Below are 20,003 nucleotides of genomic sequence, written 5' to 3'. Positions count from 1 at the left end.
ATGAGAAAGAGGATGTTGATTAAAGCGGACTCACCGTGTACAGTGATGTTTCGAGGACAACGTTTCTCTCCAGACTCAGACTCACACCAGTACACTCCAGTGTCAGATGTGCTGAGAGAGGCGATTACACATGAAGAGCCGGTTTGTTTTGCACAAGTTTGTGTGTGTTTGTCTGTGTATCTTCTCACTGTCCATCCAGCAGAGTTACTCTGATCCTCACAGCTCAGAGAGAGAGAGTCAGATGAGAAGTGTTGACTTCTGCTGGGCTTGAGGACCAGAGACACTGAAGCAGAAACTCCTGAAAAGAGGAAAATCTCAGTCAGAACGGACAGCACAGAGACTGCAGTGACACACAGATCCGGATGAGCACCAGCATAAACCCTCACCAGTGATCCACAGTGTGTGTGCGCTGCTGTTGTGTGTGTAATAGGCTGGTCGTCCTCTCTCTGCTCTGCACGTATAAACTCCTGTGTGCTGTAGAGCGGCAGGACTGAGAGTGTAAGATCCTCCAGCTCCTCTGCTGCTGTCTGACAGATGATCATGATCTCTGAACCAGCTGAACGTCCAGCCTGTAGAGGAGCCTGAAACCTCACAGATCAGAGTCCCTGATTCTCCTTCAGTCAGCCACGGCTGTGGAGACACTCGCACTGATGCCTGAGCTTCAGCTGAACAAAACAACATGAGTTACAGAGCCGTAGAGAAACTGATGGAGAAGCTGATCACACACACACACACTCACCTGATACAGTCAGTGTAACAGCATCACTGCGCTGAGAGCGTTGAGTGTGTATCTGTCCTGTACAGGTGTATTCACCGCTGTGAGAGAGATCAACACTGCTGATGTTCAACTCTTGTGTTGAGGTTCGGTTGACAGTGTTATTATATTGGTTGTTGGTTCCCTCTATTTCCCATCTGTACGTCCACTCAGTGTCTCCTCCCCACTTTATATCACATCTGAGAGAGACTGTTTCTCCTCTAAACACTCGTCCATCAGGTCGTACCGTCACCACAGCTTTAGGACTCTCTGTACAAACACAGATTATTGCATTTATAGTTTCAGAAGTTGTGTAGATATTGTCTCTGATCTGTATTTGTTGCGTCACACACTACAGTCTCTCTCACCTGTAACATTTACCCACAGTGCATCACTGTATTGTGTGTAATAGACTGGTTTCCCTCTTCCAGCTCTACACCAGTACTGGCCTCCATCAGACACTGAGTCAATCTTCAGGCTGTAGGGGTTCGTCTTCTTCTTCTCTGTCTCAGGGTTCAGTGTGTGTTTGTACCAGTAAGAGTCCCAGTCTCCAGTGGACGGATCCATGCGACAGGACAAAGTCACTGTGTTTCCAGTCAGTGCAGCTCCTGCAGGATCTGATGTGAGTTCAGGCTTCGGCTGTAGATCTGCAGGAGAACAACAACAGATTCAGATCCTCAAGAGTCAAATAAATGAGCATTTAAATCACTAAAATAATTTATTCTTCTTATTGGAACAGATGTGGCGGATACAGAAGTGCATAAGAGAAGAGTTGAACTGCACATCACCCCTTCACTGTCACTCCTCTTATCGCATAGACATGAAAATCACTATCCTTCAGAATATAGACTTATAACTGCTCTTGTTTTAAAGAAGACATTTGGAAGATTATTGTAGAAGTGAAAATGATGAAAGTGAAACTGAAAAAAAAGTTACAGAAGTTTGGACCAAATTTTAGGTTAATGAAAAAAAAAATAGCTTTCAGTGAGATTTTGTTTGGGCGCAGTACCAAACTTGTTCACTAGATGACAGCCGAGCTCTGTTACTGCACATATAAGGGCGCCTCCATTTCCATATATGTTTTGAGTGATCTGAACCATATATTTCCATAATTTTCATACAATTTATGAAGTAGACATCCTAATCAGAAGTAGTATGGGCGGTTTGGCAGTATTTGTTTTGAATTCAACCTCTTATAAATGCATAAAAAACACGTCTGTGCGTTATATCTCGCCGCCACATCACAAATCAAGAATCCATCATTTGTTTATTTATATTTAAAACTTTTTCAGACCTTTTTTCCTCCTAAAATTTCATTGGTTTTATCTTTTGAACTGTTGGCATGAAAACGATTTTCTACCAATCCTTCATGATTTTTCATGTTCATCGCTATTTCAAAATAAAGGCCTGAACATGCTTAATGAGTATTAAAGTCCGCGTGAACCGGAAGTTGCAAACGACTTTTCTCAAGTGTTGTGACGCATTTCCGAGTGAACCGGAATATTGAACAGAGGGCAGGGTTTTACTTCAGCGCTCCTCCTCTCCATCTCTCGCCCATAGCAGAGTAATGGTTTGAGGCGAGTGGTTAAGCGTTTAAACAACCCAAGTTCTCATGCCTACGTCATCAGAAAAAAGAACGATTCCAGACCCGGAAGTAACTTTTCAAACTTTGATTAAAGATAACTTCGGCAAAAAAAAATTTCTGTGTATTAACTTGCACGGATTAATTGGTCATCACAAGACTAGTAATATCCGCTAACAAAGTAAATAGGGTCAATTTTGATTTCATGCCGACTTTAAATATTCTAGTTGCAAATTGAGAAATGACTGTTCCTCAGTAATTTATTGTGAAAATCAGTCAGCAAGCGTTCAAATTATATATAGTTTGTCAATAATTTAGGTTTTCACTAAGATATTAATGTTTAAAATATATAATGGCAAACGTCCCACTGTGGGTCATGTGACCCTGCAGTCTCTCGATTGGTTGTGTGATCATGATCATGTTTAAGAGACAATGATGTTGAACTCACCCTTCACTGTGATATTAACAGCAGATCCTGATGTTGATGTTGATGGTCTTCCATCTCTCTGTCCTTTACACCCGTACTGACCCTGATCAGATGTAATAGCTTTAACAATACTGAGAGTGTGTGTGTTTACAGTGTATCGCTCAGACGTCTGTAACTTTACACTGTCTTTAATCCACTCATATCTCCAGTTGCTGTGATCAGAGTTTATCACACACTTCAGATCGACTGTTTCTCCAGTGAATACAGGACTGGCTGGTGTCACAGTCACTGTAGATGTGGGTAAAGCTGAGAAGAAACACAAATGTGTAAATATTACTTTAGGTTTTTACTAAGATATTATGGTTTAAAATATATAATGGCAAACGTCCCACGGTGGGTCATGTGACCCTGCAGTCTCTCGATTGGTTGTGTGATCATGTTTATGAGACAATGATGTTGAACTCACCCTTCACTGTGATATTAACAGCAGATCCTGATGTTGATGAGTTTGGTCTTCCATCTATCTGTCCTCTACACCAGTACTGACCCTGATCAGACCCAGTAACTCCTCTGATAGTGAGAGTGTGTGTGTTTACAGTGTAACGCCCAGACGTCTGTAACTTTACACTGTCTTTAATCCACTCATATCTCCAGTCACTGTGATCAGAGTTTATCACACACTTCAGATCGACTGTTTCTCCAGTGAATACAGGACTGGCTGGTGTCACAGTCACTGTAGATGTGGGTAAAGCTGAGAAGAAACACAGAAACACAAACTAAGAGACTCAAACTGACGGAGGACAGATGATCAAGTCTCAAGGCTTGTTTGCTACTGATGGCTTCATTCATCTGCAAACTCTTATGAAAAGAACATATATTTCCCTATATATGAATGATCAATATATTAATTAAACTTATCTTTAAAAATATGTGTACTAATAGCCTGAAATATGGACTAATAGCATGACATAGATACTATAGAGGTTTTAAGGATTGAATTTTAAAACGGCTTGCTATAGTAGGACTGGTGATGTGACATTTGAACCGAGGCATCGGCGCTCGTGTTGAGAATAATTGGGCAGAAGAAGAAGAGTACAGCTAAATGGTTTCATAGCTTATAGATTCTTTATAAACTCACTTTATTTCCACTAGTAAACGCAGTTATTATTTGACCTGTTCCTTTGTGTTTGAGGAGTGATTTCTTACGAACATCTGTAGTTTATTTTCCTCTGTAAGACTCAGTAAAATGATCCTGTAAGTCTGCTGTGAAATAACTGGACGTCTGAACTTTCTGTCTCGGTTTCTGGTCACAATGTTCAGAGTTTTGACAGTGACAGTCTTTATTTTTCTCCTGCAGAGCATCAGTGATCAGAGATGACTGTAAACCAGGGATGTTCAACTTCGGTCCTGGAGGGCCACTGTCCTACAGAGTTTAGCTTCGAACCCTGACAAAAGCTCTTTTCTAGTAATCCTGAAAACATTGATTAGCTTGTTCAGGTGTGTTTAATTAGGGTTGGAGCTAAACTCTGCAGGTCAGTGGCCCTCCAGGACTGAAGTTGAACATCCCTGCTGTAAACTGTCAGTAAACAGAGGCGGCGTGTTTTATTTCTAAACTGTGTCTCTGGACAGGATGATGGAGAATTAGATACTCTTCTTAGTCATGAAGTCTGTCATATAGACTCATTAGACTTATTTTATGATACATTTATGGTGCTTTTGTGTCCATTTTGAACTCTTTAACTCTTGAGGTTCATTAGCACATTATATATACAGTATTGTTCAAAATAATAGCAGTACAATGTGACTAACCAGAATAATCAAGGTTTTTAGTATATTTTTTATTGCTACGTGGCAAACAAGTTACCAGTAGGTTCAGTAGATTCTCAGAAAACAAACAAGACCCAGCATTCATGATATGCACGCTCTTAAGGCTGTGCAATTGGGCAATTAGTTGAAAGGGGTGTGTTAAAAAAAATAGCAGTGTCTACCTTTGACTGTACAAACTCAAAACTATTTTGTACAACATTTTTTTTTCTGGGATTTAGCAATCCTGTGAATCACTTAACTAATATTTAGTTGTATGACCACAGTTTTTTAAAACTGCTTGACATCTGTGTGGCATGGAGTCAACCAACTTGTGGCACCTCTCAGCTGTTATTCCACTCCATGATTCTTTAACAACATTCCACAATTCATTCACATTTCTTGGTTTTGCTTCAGAAACAGCATTTTTGATATCACCCCACAAGTTCTCAATTGGATTAAGGTCTGGAGATTGGGCTGGCCACTCCATAACATTAATTTGGTTGGTTTGGAACCAAGACTTTGCCCGTTTACTAGTGTGTTTTGGGTCATTGTCTTGTTGAAACAACCATTTCAAGGGCATGTCCTCTTCAGCATAGGGCAACATGACCTCTTCAAGTATTTTAACATATGCAAACTGATCCACGATCCCTGGTATGTGTAAATAACCCTCAGTTACTTTAATTAGTTTTGGGCATTAATATATTATTCTGATATTCTCGTAATTCTATATTTCTTAATATTGTGTTTATTAGGCTATATTTTGGAAGTTTACTTTGCATTCTTAGTTGTTTAACCTACAGAGACCTTTATTTTGAAATGCGGCTTGCCGGAAGGGCGAACAGATCGCTCGCGCACAGAGAGCGCGCACACAGATAGATTGCTGACAGACGGAGACACGGAGCCATGCGGTCACGGATTCACGGATATGAATAATAGTATTAAGGTCACCTTTAAAGTGCATTTAGGCATATAGTCGCTGTTTATTTTTTATTTTGTAGTATTTGTTTTGTCCGTTTGTTTTAGCACCTGTCTGGAAAGGAGTACAAGGTATACTACATGTATATTTATGCACTTGTATAATGTTACATAGCATATCTCGTCTTTATTTTATGTGTTTGTTTGATTTATGAGTAATTTAAGTTGTTTATGATAAATGTTAGTATTAATTTAGTCATTTTGTTGCTATATCGTCTACTGTTTTGTTTAATTCATATGTACGTGAATTATTTACACATTCCAATAATGTTAATTCATCTGTTCTAGCTCTTACGGTGTTGTGATGGCATTGTGAAGATGTAGTGAAGGTATTAAGGACAATAAATCGACAACATCAGTGAGAGAGCGAATTTTCTTTATTCAACCGGGCTGCTACAGTAAGAGCTTATTCCATTGATTCCATTTGCTGATGTAAATGATGACAGACCAAGGATCCAAGTCATGCACTCCTGTGAAAGAAAAGGAAGCATTAAAAATCCTACCTTCTCAAAGCAGAGATAAAGATGATGAGATGGAAGATCATTCTGATGGTGTAAAAACAGATGAAGTACGTCGCTCTGGTCGTGAACGAATTCCAACAGAAAAGATGCTCGCGTATCAAAAAGAGGAGTCACAAAAGGCAGAGAGAAGGCTCATGCGCGTATATGAGCAATGGAAAGCTGAGGCTCGAAAGGCAAGAGGGCAGCTGAAAACGGCCATTCCTGAGAGTCAGCTAGCAACACTTATAGACACATTGGAAAATGAAAGAGACAATGTAATGAACGCATACATAAGAGTTCGAAGTTATGTTACTCCTCCCACTGATACAAGAAGACGGATTGATGCTTGTGATGCTGTGACGAAGGATATAGTAAAGATTGCTTATGAGAGGATCTCAGGTGTCGATGGAGACATAGACGGTGAAAGAGCTAGAGGGAATCTTCGTGAATTGCTTGATCGAGATTATGCTCGCTCCGTCTACGGTTCTACGGCCTCACGTATCAGCTCCAAGTCAAGTACACCCATAAGTCAACCTTCACTGAATTCCATACTGCTGGCTAAACGAATAGAGGCAGAAGCAGAGCTTGCAGCAAAGGAGGCAGAATATGCAACAATAATGGAGGAAAAGGAACAAAAGGAAAGAATACAACTTCTAGAAGAAAGGCAAAGAAGAGAACTTGATGCTCAAAGGAGTGAGTTTGAAAGATTACAAGCTGTAAAGGAGGTGAGAGCAGCTAGAGCCAGACTAAAAGTGTATGACAAGGAAGAAATAAGTTCCTCTACTGATCAGAATGACGCGCTGCAGCAACCTGCAAGCATTCCCACACAAGACCCTGTGTATTCATCCTCGATTAAGCCAACACTCAATGAAAAGGTATCATTGCCAGTTCCAAATGCTGATGTGTCTTACCTTGCACAGGCTGTTCAAGACAGTATAACGCTGAATAGACTTCCTATGCCAGAGCCTACTGTCTTCAGTGGTGACCCCATTCACTTTATTGAGTGGAAAGCTTCATTTCAATCACTCATCGACAAAAGACATATCTCCTCAGCAGACAAGTTATACTACTTGAAGAAGTATGTCACTGGTTCCGCTCGCAAAACTCTAGAAGGCATGTTTTACAGAAATGATGAGGAAGCTTACAAGGATGCATGGAAAAGACTTCAGGAACGCTACGGACAGCCGTTCATTGTACAAAGAGCATTCAGAAAGAAACTCGCATGCTGGCCCAGAATCCAGCCCAAAGACGCTGAAGGACTCAGAAATTTCTCAGATTTCCTGAATGCATGTAAAGACGCCATGCCTCATGTTAAGGGACTGGAAATACTGAATGATTGTGAGGAAAATAGAAAACTCGTCAGTAAACTTCCTGATTGGGCGGCTGCCCGCTGGAATCGCCAAGCTACGCAAACACTGAGTGAGACTCAAGATTTCCCACCTTTCCATGATTTCGCTAAATTCATGTCAGTTGAGGCTGAGGTAGCCTGCAACCCAGTCACTTCCTTCTATGCTCTTCACACTTCTGAAGCTAATAAGGATAAACAAAACCTCAAGGTTAGTAAGAACAAAGCCAATGTCTTCCACACTAAGATAATCACACAATATGAGAACCCGAAGCACACTGGTAAAGTCTCTAAACCATGTCTGTTCTGTCGAAGCAGTGAACATCAAATTCATGATTGCTCTAAATTCTCTGCAAAGTCTCTTGAAGAGCGGAGACAGTTCATAAAAGATACTAATCTGTGTTACGGATGTTTGAAGCTCGGTCACAGTGCCAGAGACTGTCGTTCCAGACATAGCTGTGATGCCTGCAAGGGAAGACATCCTACCTGCTTACACGACGACAGCTTCATTAGAAGGGTGAAGTCCTCCCCTGCCCAAAGCACAGAGAACACACACGAAAGGGTTGTAACTACGTCTTTAAGTGTAGAATCTGGATGCACATCTGCTAACACCTCAATGATTGTGCCAGTGTGGTTGTCCTCACAAAATGACCCAGCCTCTGAGAAACTCGTCTATGCCCTGTTAGACACACAAAGTGACACTGTCTTCGTCGAATATGCAGTAAGTCAAAGTCTAAAGGTTGACTCATGCCCAGTGACACTTAGGCTCACTACCATGGTTGGAAGAGATTCGTTGATATCAAGTGAAAGAGTTTCCGGTCTTCGAGTCAGAGGTTTCAATTCTACGCTAATTCTAGACCTTCCCCCTGCATACACCAAGGAATGTATCCCTGTGGATCGCGCTCACATCCCTACCAGTGAGACTGCCAGGTGTTGGAAACATCTTGCTCCTCTGACAGACAGAATTCCCCTGCTTCAAGACTGTGAGGTTGGTCTATTGTTAGGATATAATTGTCCCAGAGCTTTAGCACCCAGAGAAGTGATTCTTGGAGCAGACAATGAGCCATATGCTGTTCGCACGGATCTCGGATGGAGCATCGTGGGCCCTTCCTTGACACATTATGAGTCACAAAGCGGTGTTAGCATGTGTCACAGAGTATCTATTAAGGAGATTCCTTCTGTAACGCCAGCTGATGTTATCAAAGTGCTGGAGTCAGATTTCAAGGATACTAAAGAAAACACAAGAGTGGTGTCTCAAGAGGACATTATGTTCTTGAATAAACTGGAAGAAAACATCAAAATGAACGAATACAGCCACTTGGAAATGCCCCTTCCATTCAAGAAAAGACCTTATCTTCCAGATAATGAGCCTCTTGCTGTCATGAGACTTCAACATCTAAAGCGGAGATTAATGAAGGACCAGGAGTACAGAGATCATTATGTGAAGTTCATGGAAGATGTAATAGAGAATGGTGACGCAGAAAGAGTCATTGACGAAGGAAAGAAAGGAGAAAAATGGTACATCCCTCACCACGGGGTGTATCACTCGAAGAAGCCAGGGAAATTACGCGTAGTCTTCGACTGCTCTGCCAGATACAAGGGGTCCAGCTTGAACGATCATCTACTTACGGGCCCTGACTTGATGAACAGTCTTACTGGCATTCTTTTGCGGTTCAGACAGTATCCAGTGGCCTTGATGTGTGATATTGAGCGCATGTTCCACCAGTTCCATGTAGACAAAGCAGATTTGAGATTACTTACGATTTCTATGGTGGAGAAATGGAGATTTCGACTCACAGCCTCAAACGTTCCGCATGAGAGTACATCTATTCGGTGCCTCGTCGTCCCCTGGATGCGCTAACTACGGACTGAAGCATCTCGCCAGAGAAGGTGAACATCTGTACCCCCTAGGTTCACAATTCATTATGCGAGATTTCTACATGGATGATGGAGTCTCCAGTGTTGAATGTGCAGAGAAGGCCATCCAGTCGGCACGAGAAGCTCGCCAGGTTTGCGCACTAGGAGGTTTAAGATTGCATAAGTTTGTGTCCAACAACAAGGCAGTTCTGGAGAGCATACCACCCTCTGAGTGTGCTGTGGACATTACAGCTGTCAATCTGTCCCTCACTGACCAGCCTTTGGAAAGAGCCTTGGGCATTTACTGGCAACTGGATCATGATAACTTCAGATTTCGTGTCAACCTAAGGGACCAGCCAGCAACCCGTAGGGGCATACTGTCTGTAGTGGCCTCATTGTTCGACCCCCTAGGGTTTCTTGCACCATTCTTGCTCAAAGGAAAGGCTGTTTTGCAAGAAATGTGCAGAAATGGCGTGGGCTGGGATGATCCTTTACCCGATGGTTTGCGGCCAAGGTGGGAGCATTGGAAGGCCGATCTTGCAAACTTAGAGAATATCAAGGTGCCTCGTTGTATTGTGCCTGCTGGATTTCAGAGAATCACAAAGAGAGAAATTCATCACTTCTCGGACGCCAGCACAAGAGGATATGGCCAGTGCTCATACCTTAGGCTCGAGAACGAACAAGGTGATGTCCATTGTTCTTTGCTCATGGCAAAATCTAGAGTAGCCCCACTTAAGAAGATCACAACAATCCCTCGGTTAGAGTTGACTGCTGCGGTTGTGTCAGTTGCAGTGAATGATATGTTAAAGGAAGAAATTAACCTTGCCGATTCAGAGGCATATTTCTGGACTGACTCTCAAGTGGTGTTAGGCTATATAAACAACGAAGCTCGCCGCTTCCACACGTTCGTCGCTAATCGAGTTCAGAGAATTCATCACAGTACAACTCCTCAACAGTGGCGATACATTCCCTCAGATGAAAATCCAGCAGACTATGCATCACGAGGTATGAGTGTTAATGATCTTGTCACTTCTAGCTGGTTCAGAGGACCAAACGTCTTGTGGGAAAGGCAAATAGCTCCCCCTGTGGATGTTAACACACAGCTTCCAATTGGAGACCCTGAGGTCAAGAAGGCTCAGTCACTGAACACGCAAACGGTACAGTATTCCTGCTTATCCAACCTTCTCACAAAGTTGTCCTCATGGTCCAAAGTCATCCAAGCAGTTGCACGTCTACTTCGCCGAGTCAGGAAGGACAAGTCAAGTGACCACAGTACAGTGGCAGAACATGAGGATGCTAAGTGTATCATCATCAAGGACTTACAGAGTCAGATGTATGCAGAAGAGATAGCCTTACTCCGTAAGGGCAAGCAACTCCCACGCAACAACAGGCTATGCAATCTAGACGCCTTTGTCGACCACGACGGATTGCTCAAGGTGGGAGGGAGGCTTTGCAATTCTTCTGTCCCTAACTCCATTAAATATCCAGTGATAATTCCAAAGGAACACCATCTTACAAAACTTCTGATCGCTGATTGTCATGAAAAAACTGAACATCAAGGAAAAGGCTTGACTATAAATGAGATCAGATCAAGAGGATTTTGGATAACAGGAGTAAATAGGACTGTCGCCTCCTTTGTACGACGGTGTGTGAGATGTCGCAAGCTTCGCAGACCCACAGAAGAGCAAAAAATGGCCAACCTGCCCTCAGAGCGCATAGATCCATCCCCTCCTTTCACGTACTGCGGAATGGATGTTTTTGGTCCGTTCATCACCAGACAAGGCCGTAAATCGTACAAGAGGTATGGACTTCTCTTCACCTGTTTCTGTTGCAGAGGTATCCATATTGAGATGCTGGATGACATGTCCACGGATGCCTTTATCAATGGACTACGTTGTTTCATCGCTATCAGAGGATCAGTTCGTCAAATAAGGTGCGATCAAGGCAGTAATTTCATTGGAGCCAAGAATGAGTTTGCTAAGGCCATGAAAGAAATTGACACCAATCGTCTGGTATCGTTCTTAGCAGAAAAACAGTGTGACTTTGTCTTCAACGCACCCCATTCAAGTCACACAGGAGGAGTTTGGGAAAGACAGATTAGAACGGTGAGAAGTGTTCTTCATTCCACTCTGTCCTTATCTTCTGGAAGGCTTGATGATTCTTCCCTTCGGACCTTCTTCTACAAGGCTATGGCAATTGTGAATAGCCGACCACTCACAGTAGACAATCTGAATTATCCTAAAAGTCCTGAGCCCCTTACCCCAAATCACCTGCTCACTTTGAAAACTACCCAAGCTCTACCACCTCCTGGCAAGTTTGTTAGAGAAGATGTATATGCTCGCAAAAGATGGCGCCATGTCCAATACTTAGCGGAGCAATTTTGGGGCCGTTGGCAGAAGGAGTATGTGTCTAACATTGCAACCAGACAATGCTGGCTCACACCAAGTAGGAACATGCAAGTTGGAGATATAGTCTTGGAGAAGGCAGACGATCTGCCCAGGAATGAGTGGCGCTTGGCAGAAGTTATTGAGACTGTGGTTGACAAGGATGACTTGGTGAGAAGAGTGAAGATACGTTTTGGAGACAGAAAACTGGGGAAGGATGGTAAACGTCTGAACAAACCTTCAATAGTTGATCGCCCAGTGCAGAAGCTGGTCCTGCTGCTAGAGGCAGCCTGAACTTCCTGACATATCCTTTGATTTATGCAGTTCATAGTAGAATATGTTTCAGTTTTTCTTTTACATCTAGCCTTAAACATGGGTAATTTATTTTAGAAATCATTTGTGATTTAAGTTTGAGATTTGTAGTCAGTCACTCATGATTTGGTGGGAGTGTAAATAACCCTCAGTTATTTTAATTAGTTTTGGGCATTAATATATTATTCTGATATTCTCGTAATTCTATATTTCTTAATATTGTGTTTATTAGGCTATATTTTGGAAGTTTACTTTGCATTCTTAGTTATTTAACCTATAGAGACCTTTATTTTGAAATGCGGCTTGCCGGAAGGGCGAACAGATCGCTCGCGCACAGAGAGCGCGCACACAGATAGATTGCTGACAGACGGAGACACGGAGCCATGCGGTCACGGATTCACGGATATGAATAATAGTATTAAGGTCACCTTTAAAGTGCATTTAGGCATATAGTCGCTGTTTATTTTTTATTTTGTAGTATTTGTTTTGTCCGTTTGTTTTAGCACCTGGCTGGAAAGGAGTACAAGGTATACTACATGTATATTTATGCACTTGTATAATGTTACATAGCATATCTCGTCTTTATTTTATGTGTTTGTTTGATTTATGAGTAATTTAAGTTGTTTATGATAAATGTTAGTATTAATTTAGTCATTTTGTTGCTATATCGTCTACTGTTTTGTTTAATTCATATGTACGTGAATTATTTACACATTCCAATAATGTTAATTCATCTGTTCTAGCTCTTACGGTGTTGTGATGGCATTGTGAAGATGTAGTGAAGGTATTAAGGACAATAAATCGACAACATCAGTGAGAGAGCGAATTTTCTTTATTCAACCGGGCTGCTACAGTATGCGATAAATAGGCCCAACACCATAGTAGGAGAAACATGCCCATATCATGATGCTTGCACCTCCATGCTTCACTGTCTTCACTGTGTACTGTGGCTTGAATTCAGAGTTTGGGGGTCGTCTCACAAACTGCCTGTGGCCCTTGGACCCAAAAAGAACAATTTTACTCTCATCAGTCCACAAAATGTTCCTCCATTTCTCTTTAGGCCAGTTGATGTGTTCTTTGGCAAATTGTAACCTCTTCTGCACATGCCTTTTTTTTAACAGAGGGACTTTGCGGGGGATTCTTGAAAATAGATTAGCTTCACACAGACGTCTTCTAACTGTCACAGTACTTACAGGTAACCCCAGACTGTCTTTGATCATCCTGGAGGTGATCATTGGCTGAGCCTTTGCCATTCTGGTTATTCTTCTATCCATTTTGATGGTTGTCTTCCGTTTTCTTCCACGTCTCTCTTTATAGGTTTTCCCCGCTCCAATCAACTTTTTAATCAAAGTACGCTGTTCTTCTGAACAATGTCTTGAACGACCCATTTTCCTCAGCTTTCAAATGCATGTTCAACAAGTGTTGGCTTCATCCTTAAATAGGGGCCACCTGATTCACACCTGTTTCTTCACAAAATTGATGACCTCAGTGATTGAATGCCACACTGCTATTTTTTTTGAACACACCCCTTTCAACTAATTCAACTAATTGCCCAATTGCACAGCCTTAAGAGCGTGCATATCATGAATGCTGGGTCTTGTTTGTTTTCTGAGAATCTACTGAACCTACTGGTAACTTGTTTGCCACGTAGCAATAAAAAATATACTAAAAACCTTGATTATTCTGGTTAGTCACATTGTACTGCTATTATTTTGAACAATACTGTATATATATATATATATATACACACATACATATACAAGTTCTAAAGAAGACATGAGGGATATTAAATTATAACTTATTATTTGAATAAATTATGATTTTTTTTATTTTCAGGTGAGCTGATGAAAGTTTATCAACTGTCTATAAAATATTAGAATTAAGATTAATTTCATCCAACACTCAAAATCAGACAAGTTTAAACATTCATATTTAGAGATGTGACGTCTATCATATGATGCATGAAATAAGACACAAAACGAGATGGCTATGCAGACTCACATCAGGCTCTTTACTGAACATAGCTCGGAGAGCAGAGAGTGCAGACATGACCAAAACAACCCAGAGCGAGCATTCTGAACAGACCTCAATAATAGAACAAAGAGATTAGCTCCTCTAGGCAGATACACAATAAGAGACAAAACGACTACATCTGAAAATCAAAGCAAAGCTGCATTTGAATATAATCTTCAGTAAGTGTTCAAAAAGGTTTATGTAAATATATATATATTTGTTTAGCTGTTTCTCGGGTCTGTGTTCACATGCGTCAGACAGAAGTGTTTTAGGGATCCACTGGAGGCAAGTGTAGATGAGAACCCAAGAGTAGTTTATTTATAAACATAACAAGATCAAAATATAAAACAAAAGCATGATGTGGCAAGAGAACACGAACACGATGCTTACCAACAGTGGTTACAGGGAAACAATACTTGACCAATAGACACAGGGCAAACATGAGGGCTTAAATACACAGACTAATTACAAGACAAGGGACACCTGTGAACAATGATCAGGCAATTGACCATTCGCAAAAGCCACGCCCCTTAGTTATTGTTACTACGCCCGTCAAACAATTGAGAACCAGACACATGGCTGGGTTGAGCTCCATACATTAAAGGTATAGCGGAGAATTTTCTTTTTCCGGGTGGGTAGCCTATACCACTGGTTCCCAAACCTGTCCTGAAGGACCCACAACACTGCACGTTTTCTTTGTCTCCCTAATCAAACACACCTGATTCAACTCATCAGCTCATTAACCCATGTGATAATGAGCTGATGAGTTTAATCAGGTGTGTTGGCCGCCGTATCTCTAATGGAAGCTCGGTTCTAACTGCTGAATTAATGGCAATTTTGTGGGCTCTGTGTTGGATTGAGGAAGTAAAACCTAGAGAAGTAATTATCTGCTCTGATTCTGCAGCTGCTTTAGAAATTTTAAAAGTAGGACTAGTGATGGCAAAATGAGGCTTCCTGAACCACTGAGACCTCGCAGCCCATTGCTTCACCCAAAGGTTCATTACTCGAAGCTTCATTCATTATTGCTCACTAGTGACACCTAGCTACTGTGCAACGATATAGCAGACAAATTAAGTCATTCTGAACCAATGACCTGAGCAGACTTATGATGTCCGTATCCCGATCCCCCATTTCATTTTATGTATTTTCTTCTCACTGTAGGCCTAATATCTGTAACCTTTCATTTGCAATAATAAAAGTACATGAGCAGACATTTGTCCATTGCCTGGGTATAAAATACAATATGTATCTTTCTTTGACTGAATTTACTTGTGCAAAAACAACTGTCACACACACAATTCATTAATTATTCATAAATTGTTTGGATAGTGCCAGTATGAACAACAAAAGTGAAACGAGTGCAGTGCTTATGTTGGAGGGAGTGTAATAAAGTAAACTGCAACAGAATAGTCTGGGGTGGGAAAAGTTAAGAATTGTTTCTGGGAGGTTTTGTGCCGTGAATGGTTACAGTTTTAGTGCAGTGTTGTGCTTATGGGACTCTGGATATAGAGGAGTTTGCAGTTTGGGGTGGGTGAAGGTAGGATTACCATTGATTTTTATTGAAAAACAGATTTTTTTTCAAGTGTGTTGGGGTTTAGACAATTCCTCTTCTTGGACAAAACCTCTCCAGCCTTGGAAAATATCCTTTCACAAGGAACAGAGGATCCAGGGGAACATAAAAATGCCAGTGCCAGCGGGAATAAATGAGGATACTGATGCTTCTGTTGAGCCCAGACAGGGGAGGACTTCCTCTTCCTTGCTGGCTCCATTACCAGGAAAAGTAACAACAAGCAAACACATAAAAAAGGGCAATCCGAATCAAAAAGCAGTCCAGTCCAGATCCAAAAATCCAATCCAAATAATCTTATCTAATTAATGTATTAATAATATAGCTACTCCCTATAATATAGCTTCTATAATTAATAATAACAATTTACTATAACTATTCTAACCTGATATAATTCAATAATATACAGCCCTAGCACATATATGACACAATAATGACAATGAGAGCTAACGCTCTTACTCTGACACCACTACACAAGCTTCTACTACTCCTGCCAACACCCACAAGGTGGCGCGAATTTCGAACCCCCTTTATCTGGAAGCGACACTCAGAACGAACCGATGACGTATCCACACAAACCGAGGCCTCGTTTGTCATGAGTCACGTGATTTTCTCGTTAACAACACAAGCCTCGAATCGCGGCTTCATCTGGCACGCCCATTTTTTCTCGACACAAGCTCCGACGCCTCGGTTCAAATGTCACATCACTAAGTAGGACAATCTAAAGCTCGCCCTGACATTTTGATTGTGTTTTTTAGAATTAGTTTTACTTGTAACATCAGTTTTTGCTGGGTCCCTGTACACGCTGGGCTGAGGGGGAATGAGCGGGTGGATAGCATTGCAAAGGAGAGCTTAGGAAGAGAAGTAGATGTCCATGTATTATTAGGGAGAGTGGAACTGAGAGAAAGAATTAAAGAGGGTTTAATAAAAGAATGGCAGAGAGGGTGGGAAAAGGAAATTAGGGGTAGACACTACTTTTCTATTCAACCTGAAGTTAGGAAAAGATGTTCATGTAACATTTTATTTCGCAGGGACTCAGTTAAAATGTGTAGATTGAGGTTGGGGCACTGTGGGTTAAATTATTCTCTGTGCATTGTAGGAAAGCATGTTTCTGGCTTGTGTGAATGTGGGAGTCCTGAGACAGTAAGGCATGTTTTCTTGGAATGCAGAGGGTATAGGGCAGAAAGAAATATACTATTTATTAAACTGTCAGGACTTGGAGTAAAAGCTTTTTCTGTTTTATCTTTGTTTGGACACAGTGACGAGCATAGACTGATCTCCAAGGCAGTTCTTCAATTCTTGCATGACACAGGATTGTATGTGAGAATTTAGTATAAACTTTGACCTGTGGAGGGCAGTAATACGCTTTGCAGCGTCTACACTGCCGGAATCTTACAAGAAGAAGAATCAGGTGTGTTTGATTAGGGAGACAAAGAAAACGTGCAGTGTTGTGGGTCCTTCAGGACAGGTTTGGGAACCACTGGCCTATACTATTGGTCCACCTAAGTGTCAATCATTCTGGTGATGTTTACGTAAGGCCGTCGTATGTGCTCGTCCCTATGTAGTTTTCGCTTTCTGCGCATGCGCACTTTCTGGTGTATTATGTGTGATGAGTTACGGTTTCAGCCATTCCTTTGAAAATGGCTGAGGGTCGAAAGAGAAAACATGTATACGAAGTGTATGATAAGAAGAGAAAGGCCGCAGAATATAGAAACAAGACCAGAGTGATTTTGGGTGAATATTTCACACGCTGGCGTGCGCTAAAAGCACAGGTTGGGCTTCCCACTGATGCCGCAGTCGCGAAGATATGACAGGTAACGTTTGTCATGCTATTTGGAGAAATCCATTTCACAAGTTCACACTTACAAATAAGTCAGATGGAATAAATGGTATGCATATTTGGCTTGCTGTCCGAGGATAGGGCTCCGGGCTCGGTATTCGGCCCGAACCCAGAGTACTCCCCCCGTATTGCTGGCTGTAAAAGAGGAGCCAAGGGTGAGGAGTCGGGGTGGTGGAGGGATGCTGGAAAACTGTCAAGGAATGTTAGGTGAGTTGACCGAATGGATATGCTTCTTGTCATGCTGATTAGGGTAGACGTAATTGTTTGATGACAAGTAATTTGGATTGGTTATCTAATCATGCTCCTCCCGAACTTTGTTTATAAAACATCATTTAAAATCACTGCTAGTAAAAGTTAATGTAAGCTATGATTAGCGATGCTAGCACTGGCACAAGTCATGCACCGCGTAGACACGGTAAACATCTCAATTTGTCTAAAGTAGCCTTATGACCAAATGGTAAATGGTATCACGCTGAAATATTCTAAAACCTTGTGTGTTCATTTTCGATAATTACAATGTGTTCACCATAGTATTTAATAGGCGTTCCCTCTCGGGAGCAAATAGAGTGTTGCGCATGTGCATTTTTAAAAAAATTGGAGAGGGCGGGTCTTTTTTAAAATTAGGAAAGATCCTCCGCTATACCTTTAAGTGATTGGTTTTGGAGTAATGCAGCAGACATAAGGGCACGACAGAAAGTATAGACAGAATAGCGCACGGGAGCACATGCACAAAACAGTTTTGTAAAATTATATATCAATCATTTTTATTTGATCATATATCATTTTACAAATCTGTTTTGCGCATGTGCTCACGCGCGCGCTATTTCAGTCACAATACAGCAATCAGAGGACGCGCTGAAACCATCAACTCTCGATGCGGTTCTCTTCATTCATAACTCAGCCGACTGAGAAAGATATATTTGAGTAAATAGTTGTGCAACTGCGCGAATTTTGTTTTGAAGTTTAATGTTTGAGTTCCAGAGGAATTTGTGACTGTGTTCAACCACATCAAAGTTTCGTAATTAGTACGTCCGTGCTCTTTCTCTTTTTTTCTCTTGTTTGCTGACTGATGAGGGGCCGCAGTGAAACGGTGTTTGTACATGTAGCCTATTTTTTTATTATAGTTGCAAGCAATCATAAAATACAGCATATGAAGAAAAAAAAAAAAAAGGTGAGAAACGGACCTCGGGTCGGGCTTAAAATATAACCGTAATGGTCGGGTCAGGTTATAATTATTTCGGGTACGGGGTGCAGACCTCACTGCCATAGGCGCATTGTTTCACTATCTTGCTGAAATCGCAATGTTTGACGGAGGTCCTTCTCCTTAGTTACAGTTGCTGAGCTAGGATTGGACGAGAACCGTTCGAGGGTGGGGTTTTGCGAACGGTCAATTAACCAATGGAAAGACACATGGCAGGTTCACATGACAAGACACAGAAACATGACCAAAACAAGAGTGACAACGGCTTTGGCTGTTATAAGATCACACCAAGTAAAAATACAATGCGTTTTCAGATCTCTGCATTCAGTTTCATTCTTCATTAAGTTTTGCTCCTTTAAATTGTTTTAAACAGAAAAGAGGAAATTAAATAGATTTAAACCCTCAAAAGAGAGATGGACTGTAACAGTCAGTCAGTCCAAAGCACAGCATTTGGGCAAATATTCACAGATTTCCAGTAAGTGCAGGCAGCAATAAATTTATTAAATACAAAAATATGTTTTTGGAAGTATTTTAGCTGCTGGTTCATATCATGTGCAGTGTTTCTATTATAGCGTTATAATACTTTAATAGGTTTTAAGAGCTCTGCATTCAGTTATGTATTGCTCAATCTATTAAACAGAATTAAATTGCTCAGAATTAAACAGAATTAACTCTTCAAAAGTAACACAGTCTCACCCCAAAACGTCACATACTGACGGGTCTTGACCATACGGCAATATACGACGAAAAGGGTACCCTTTAACGTCCATGTGTGACGATTCGGGTATGGTTAGGTTTAGGTATGCGTTAAGGTACCGCTAGGAGGCGCTGCTGGTTCACTTATGTCTGCGTCTCATATTGACGTTATAGGGGTACTCTTTTCGTCGTATGTTGACGTATGGTCAAGACCCGTCAGTATGTGACGTTTTGGGGTGAGACCGGGCTGTCAAAAGAGGAGTGAGAACCGCATTATTAGTGTGAACGTAACAGTCAAAGACTCTCGATTAGATGTGTGATCCTGAATGGAGAGAGAGTTTAGGAGACAATGATGTTGAACTCACCATTCACTGAGAGAGAAACAGATCCTGATGTTGATGAGTTTGGTCTTCCATCTCTCTGTCCTCTACACCAGTACTGACCCCGATCAGACTCAGTAACTCCTCTGATAGTGAGAGTGTGTGTGTTTACAGTGTAACGCCCAGACGTCTGTAACTTTACACTGTCTTTAATCCACTCATATCTCCAGTTACTGTGATCAGGCTTTATCACACACTTCAGATCGACTGTTTCTCCAGTGAATACAGGACTGGCTGGTGTCACAGTCACTGTAGATGTGGGTAAAGCTGAGAAGAAACACAGAAACACAAACTGACTGAGGACAGATGATCAAGTCTCAAGGCTTGTTTGCTATATGGTTCATTCATCTGCAAACTCTTATGA

At 41.4% G+C, this 20,003-nt stretch overlaps 3 protein-coding genes across 3 annotated transcripts in view; 2 read left to right on the top strand and 1 right to left on the bottom strand.

Moving 5' to 3' along the window:
• The window catches only part of LOC306992533 (Fc receptor-like protein 5), a 130,307-nt gene that overhangs the window by 1,906 nt on the left and 108,398 nt on the right, over positions 1 to 20,003 (bottom strand). The window contains exons 10-13 of the mRNA XM_079601555.1: positions 1,123 to 1,401; positions 740 to 1,024; positions 387 to 665; positions 35 to 298 (exon numbers count right to left, since the gene is read on the bottom strand). Of these exons, the coding sequence (XP_079457681.1) occupies positions 35 to 298; positions 387 to 665; positions 740 to 1,024; positions 1,123 to 1,401 (1,107 nt within the window). The remainder of the gene's footprint in view (positions 1 to 34; positions 299 to 386; positions 666 to 739; positions 1,025 to 1,122; positions 1,402 to 20,003) is intronic.
• Positions 1 to 20,003, top strand: part of LOC306992573 (uncharacterized protein) — an 868,003-nt gene that overhangs the window by 841,744 nt on the left and 6,256 nt on the right. The gene's annotated exons all lie outside the window — the stretch shown is intronic.
• Positions 9,315 to 12,765, top strand: LOC306994468 (uncharacterized protein; the record flags this gene model as incomplete). Its single annotated transcript, XM_079604982.1, has 2 exons — positions 9,315 to 12,469; positions 12,686 to 12,765. The coding sequence occupies one exon, from the start codon at positions 9,315 to 9,317 to the stop codon at positions 11,922 to 11,924; it is 2,610 nt and encodes an 869-aa protein (XP_079461108.1). The 3' UTR covers positions 11,925 to 12,469; positions 12,686 to 12,765.

Source organism: Phoxinus phoxinus (genome assembly GCF_949152265.1).
Source record: "Phoxinus phoxinus genome assembly, chromosome: 2".
NCBI classification, from domain to species: domain Eukaryota; kingdom Metazoa; phylum Chordata; class Actinopteri; order Cypriniformes; family Leuciscidae; genus Phoxinus; species Phoxinus phoxinus.
This window is presented reverse-complemented; position numbering and strand designations above follow the sequence as displayed.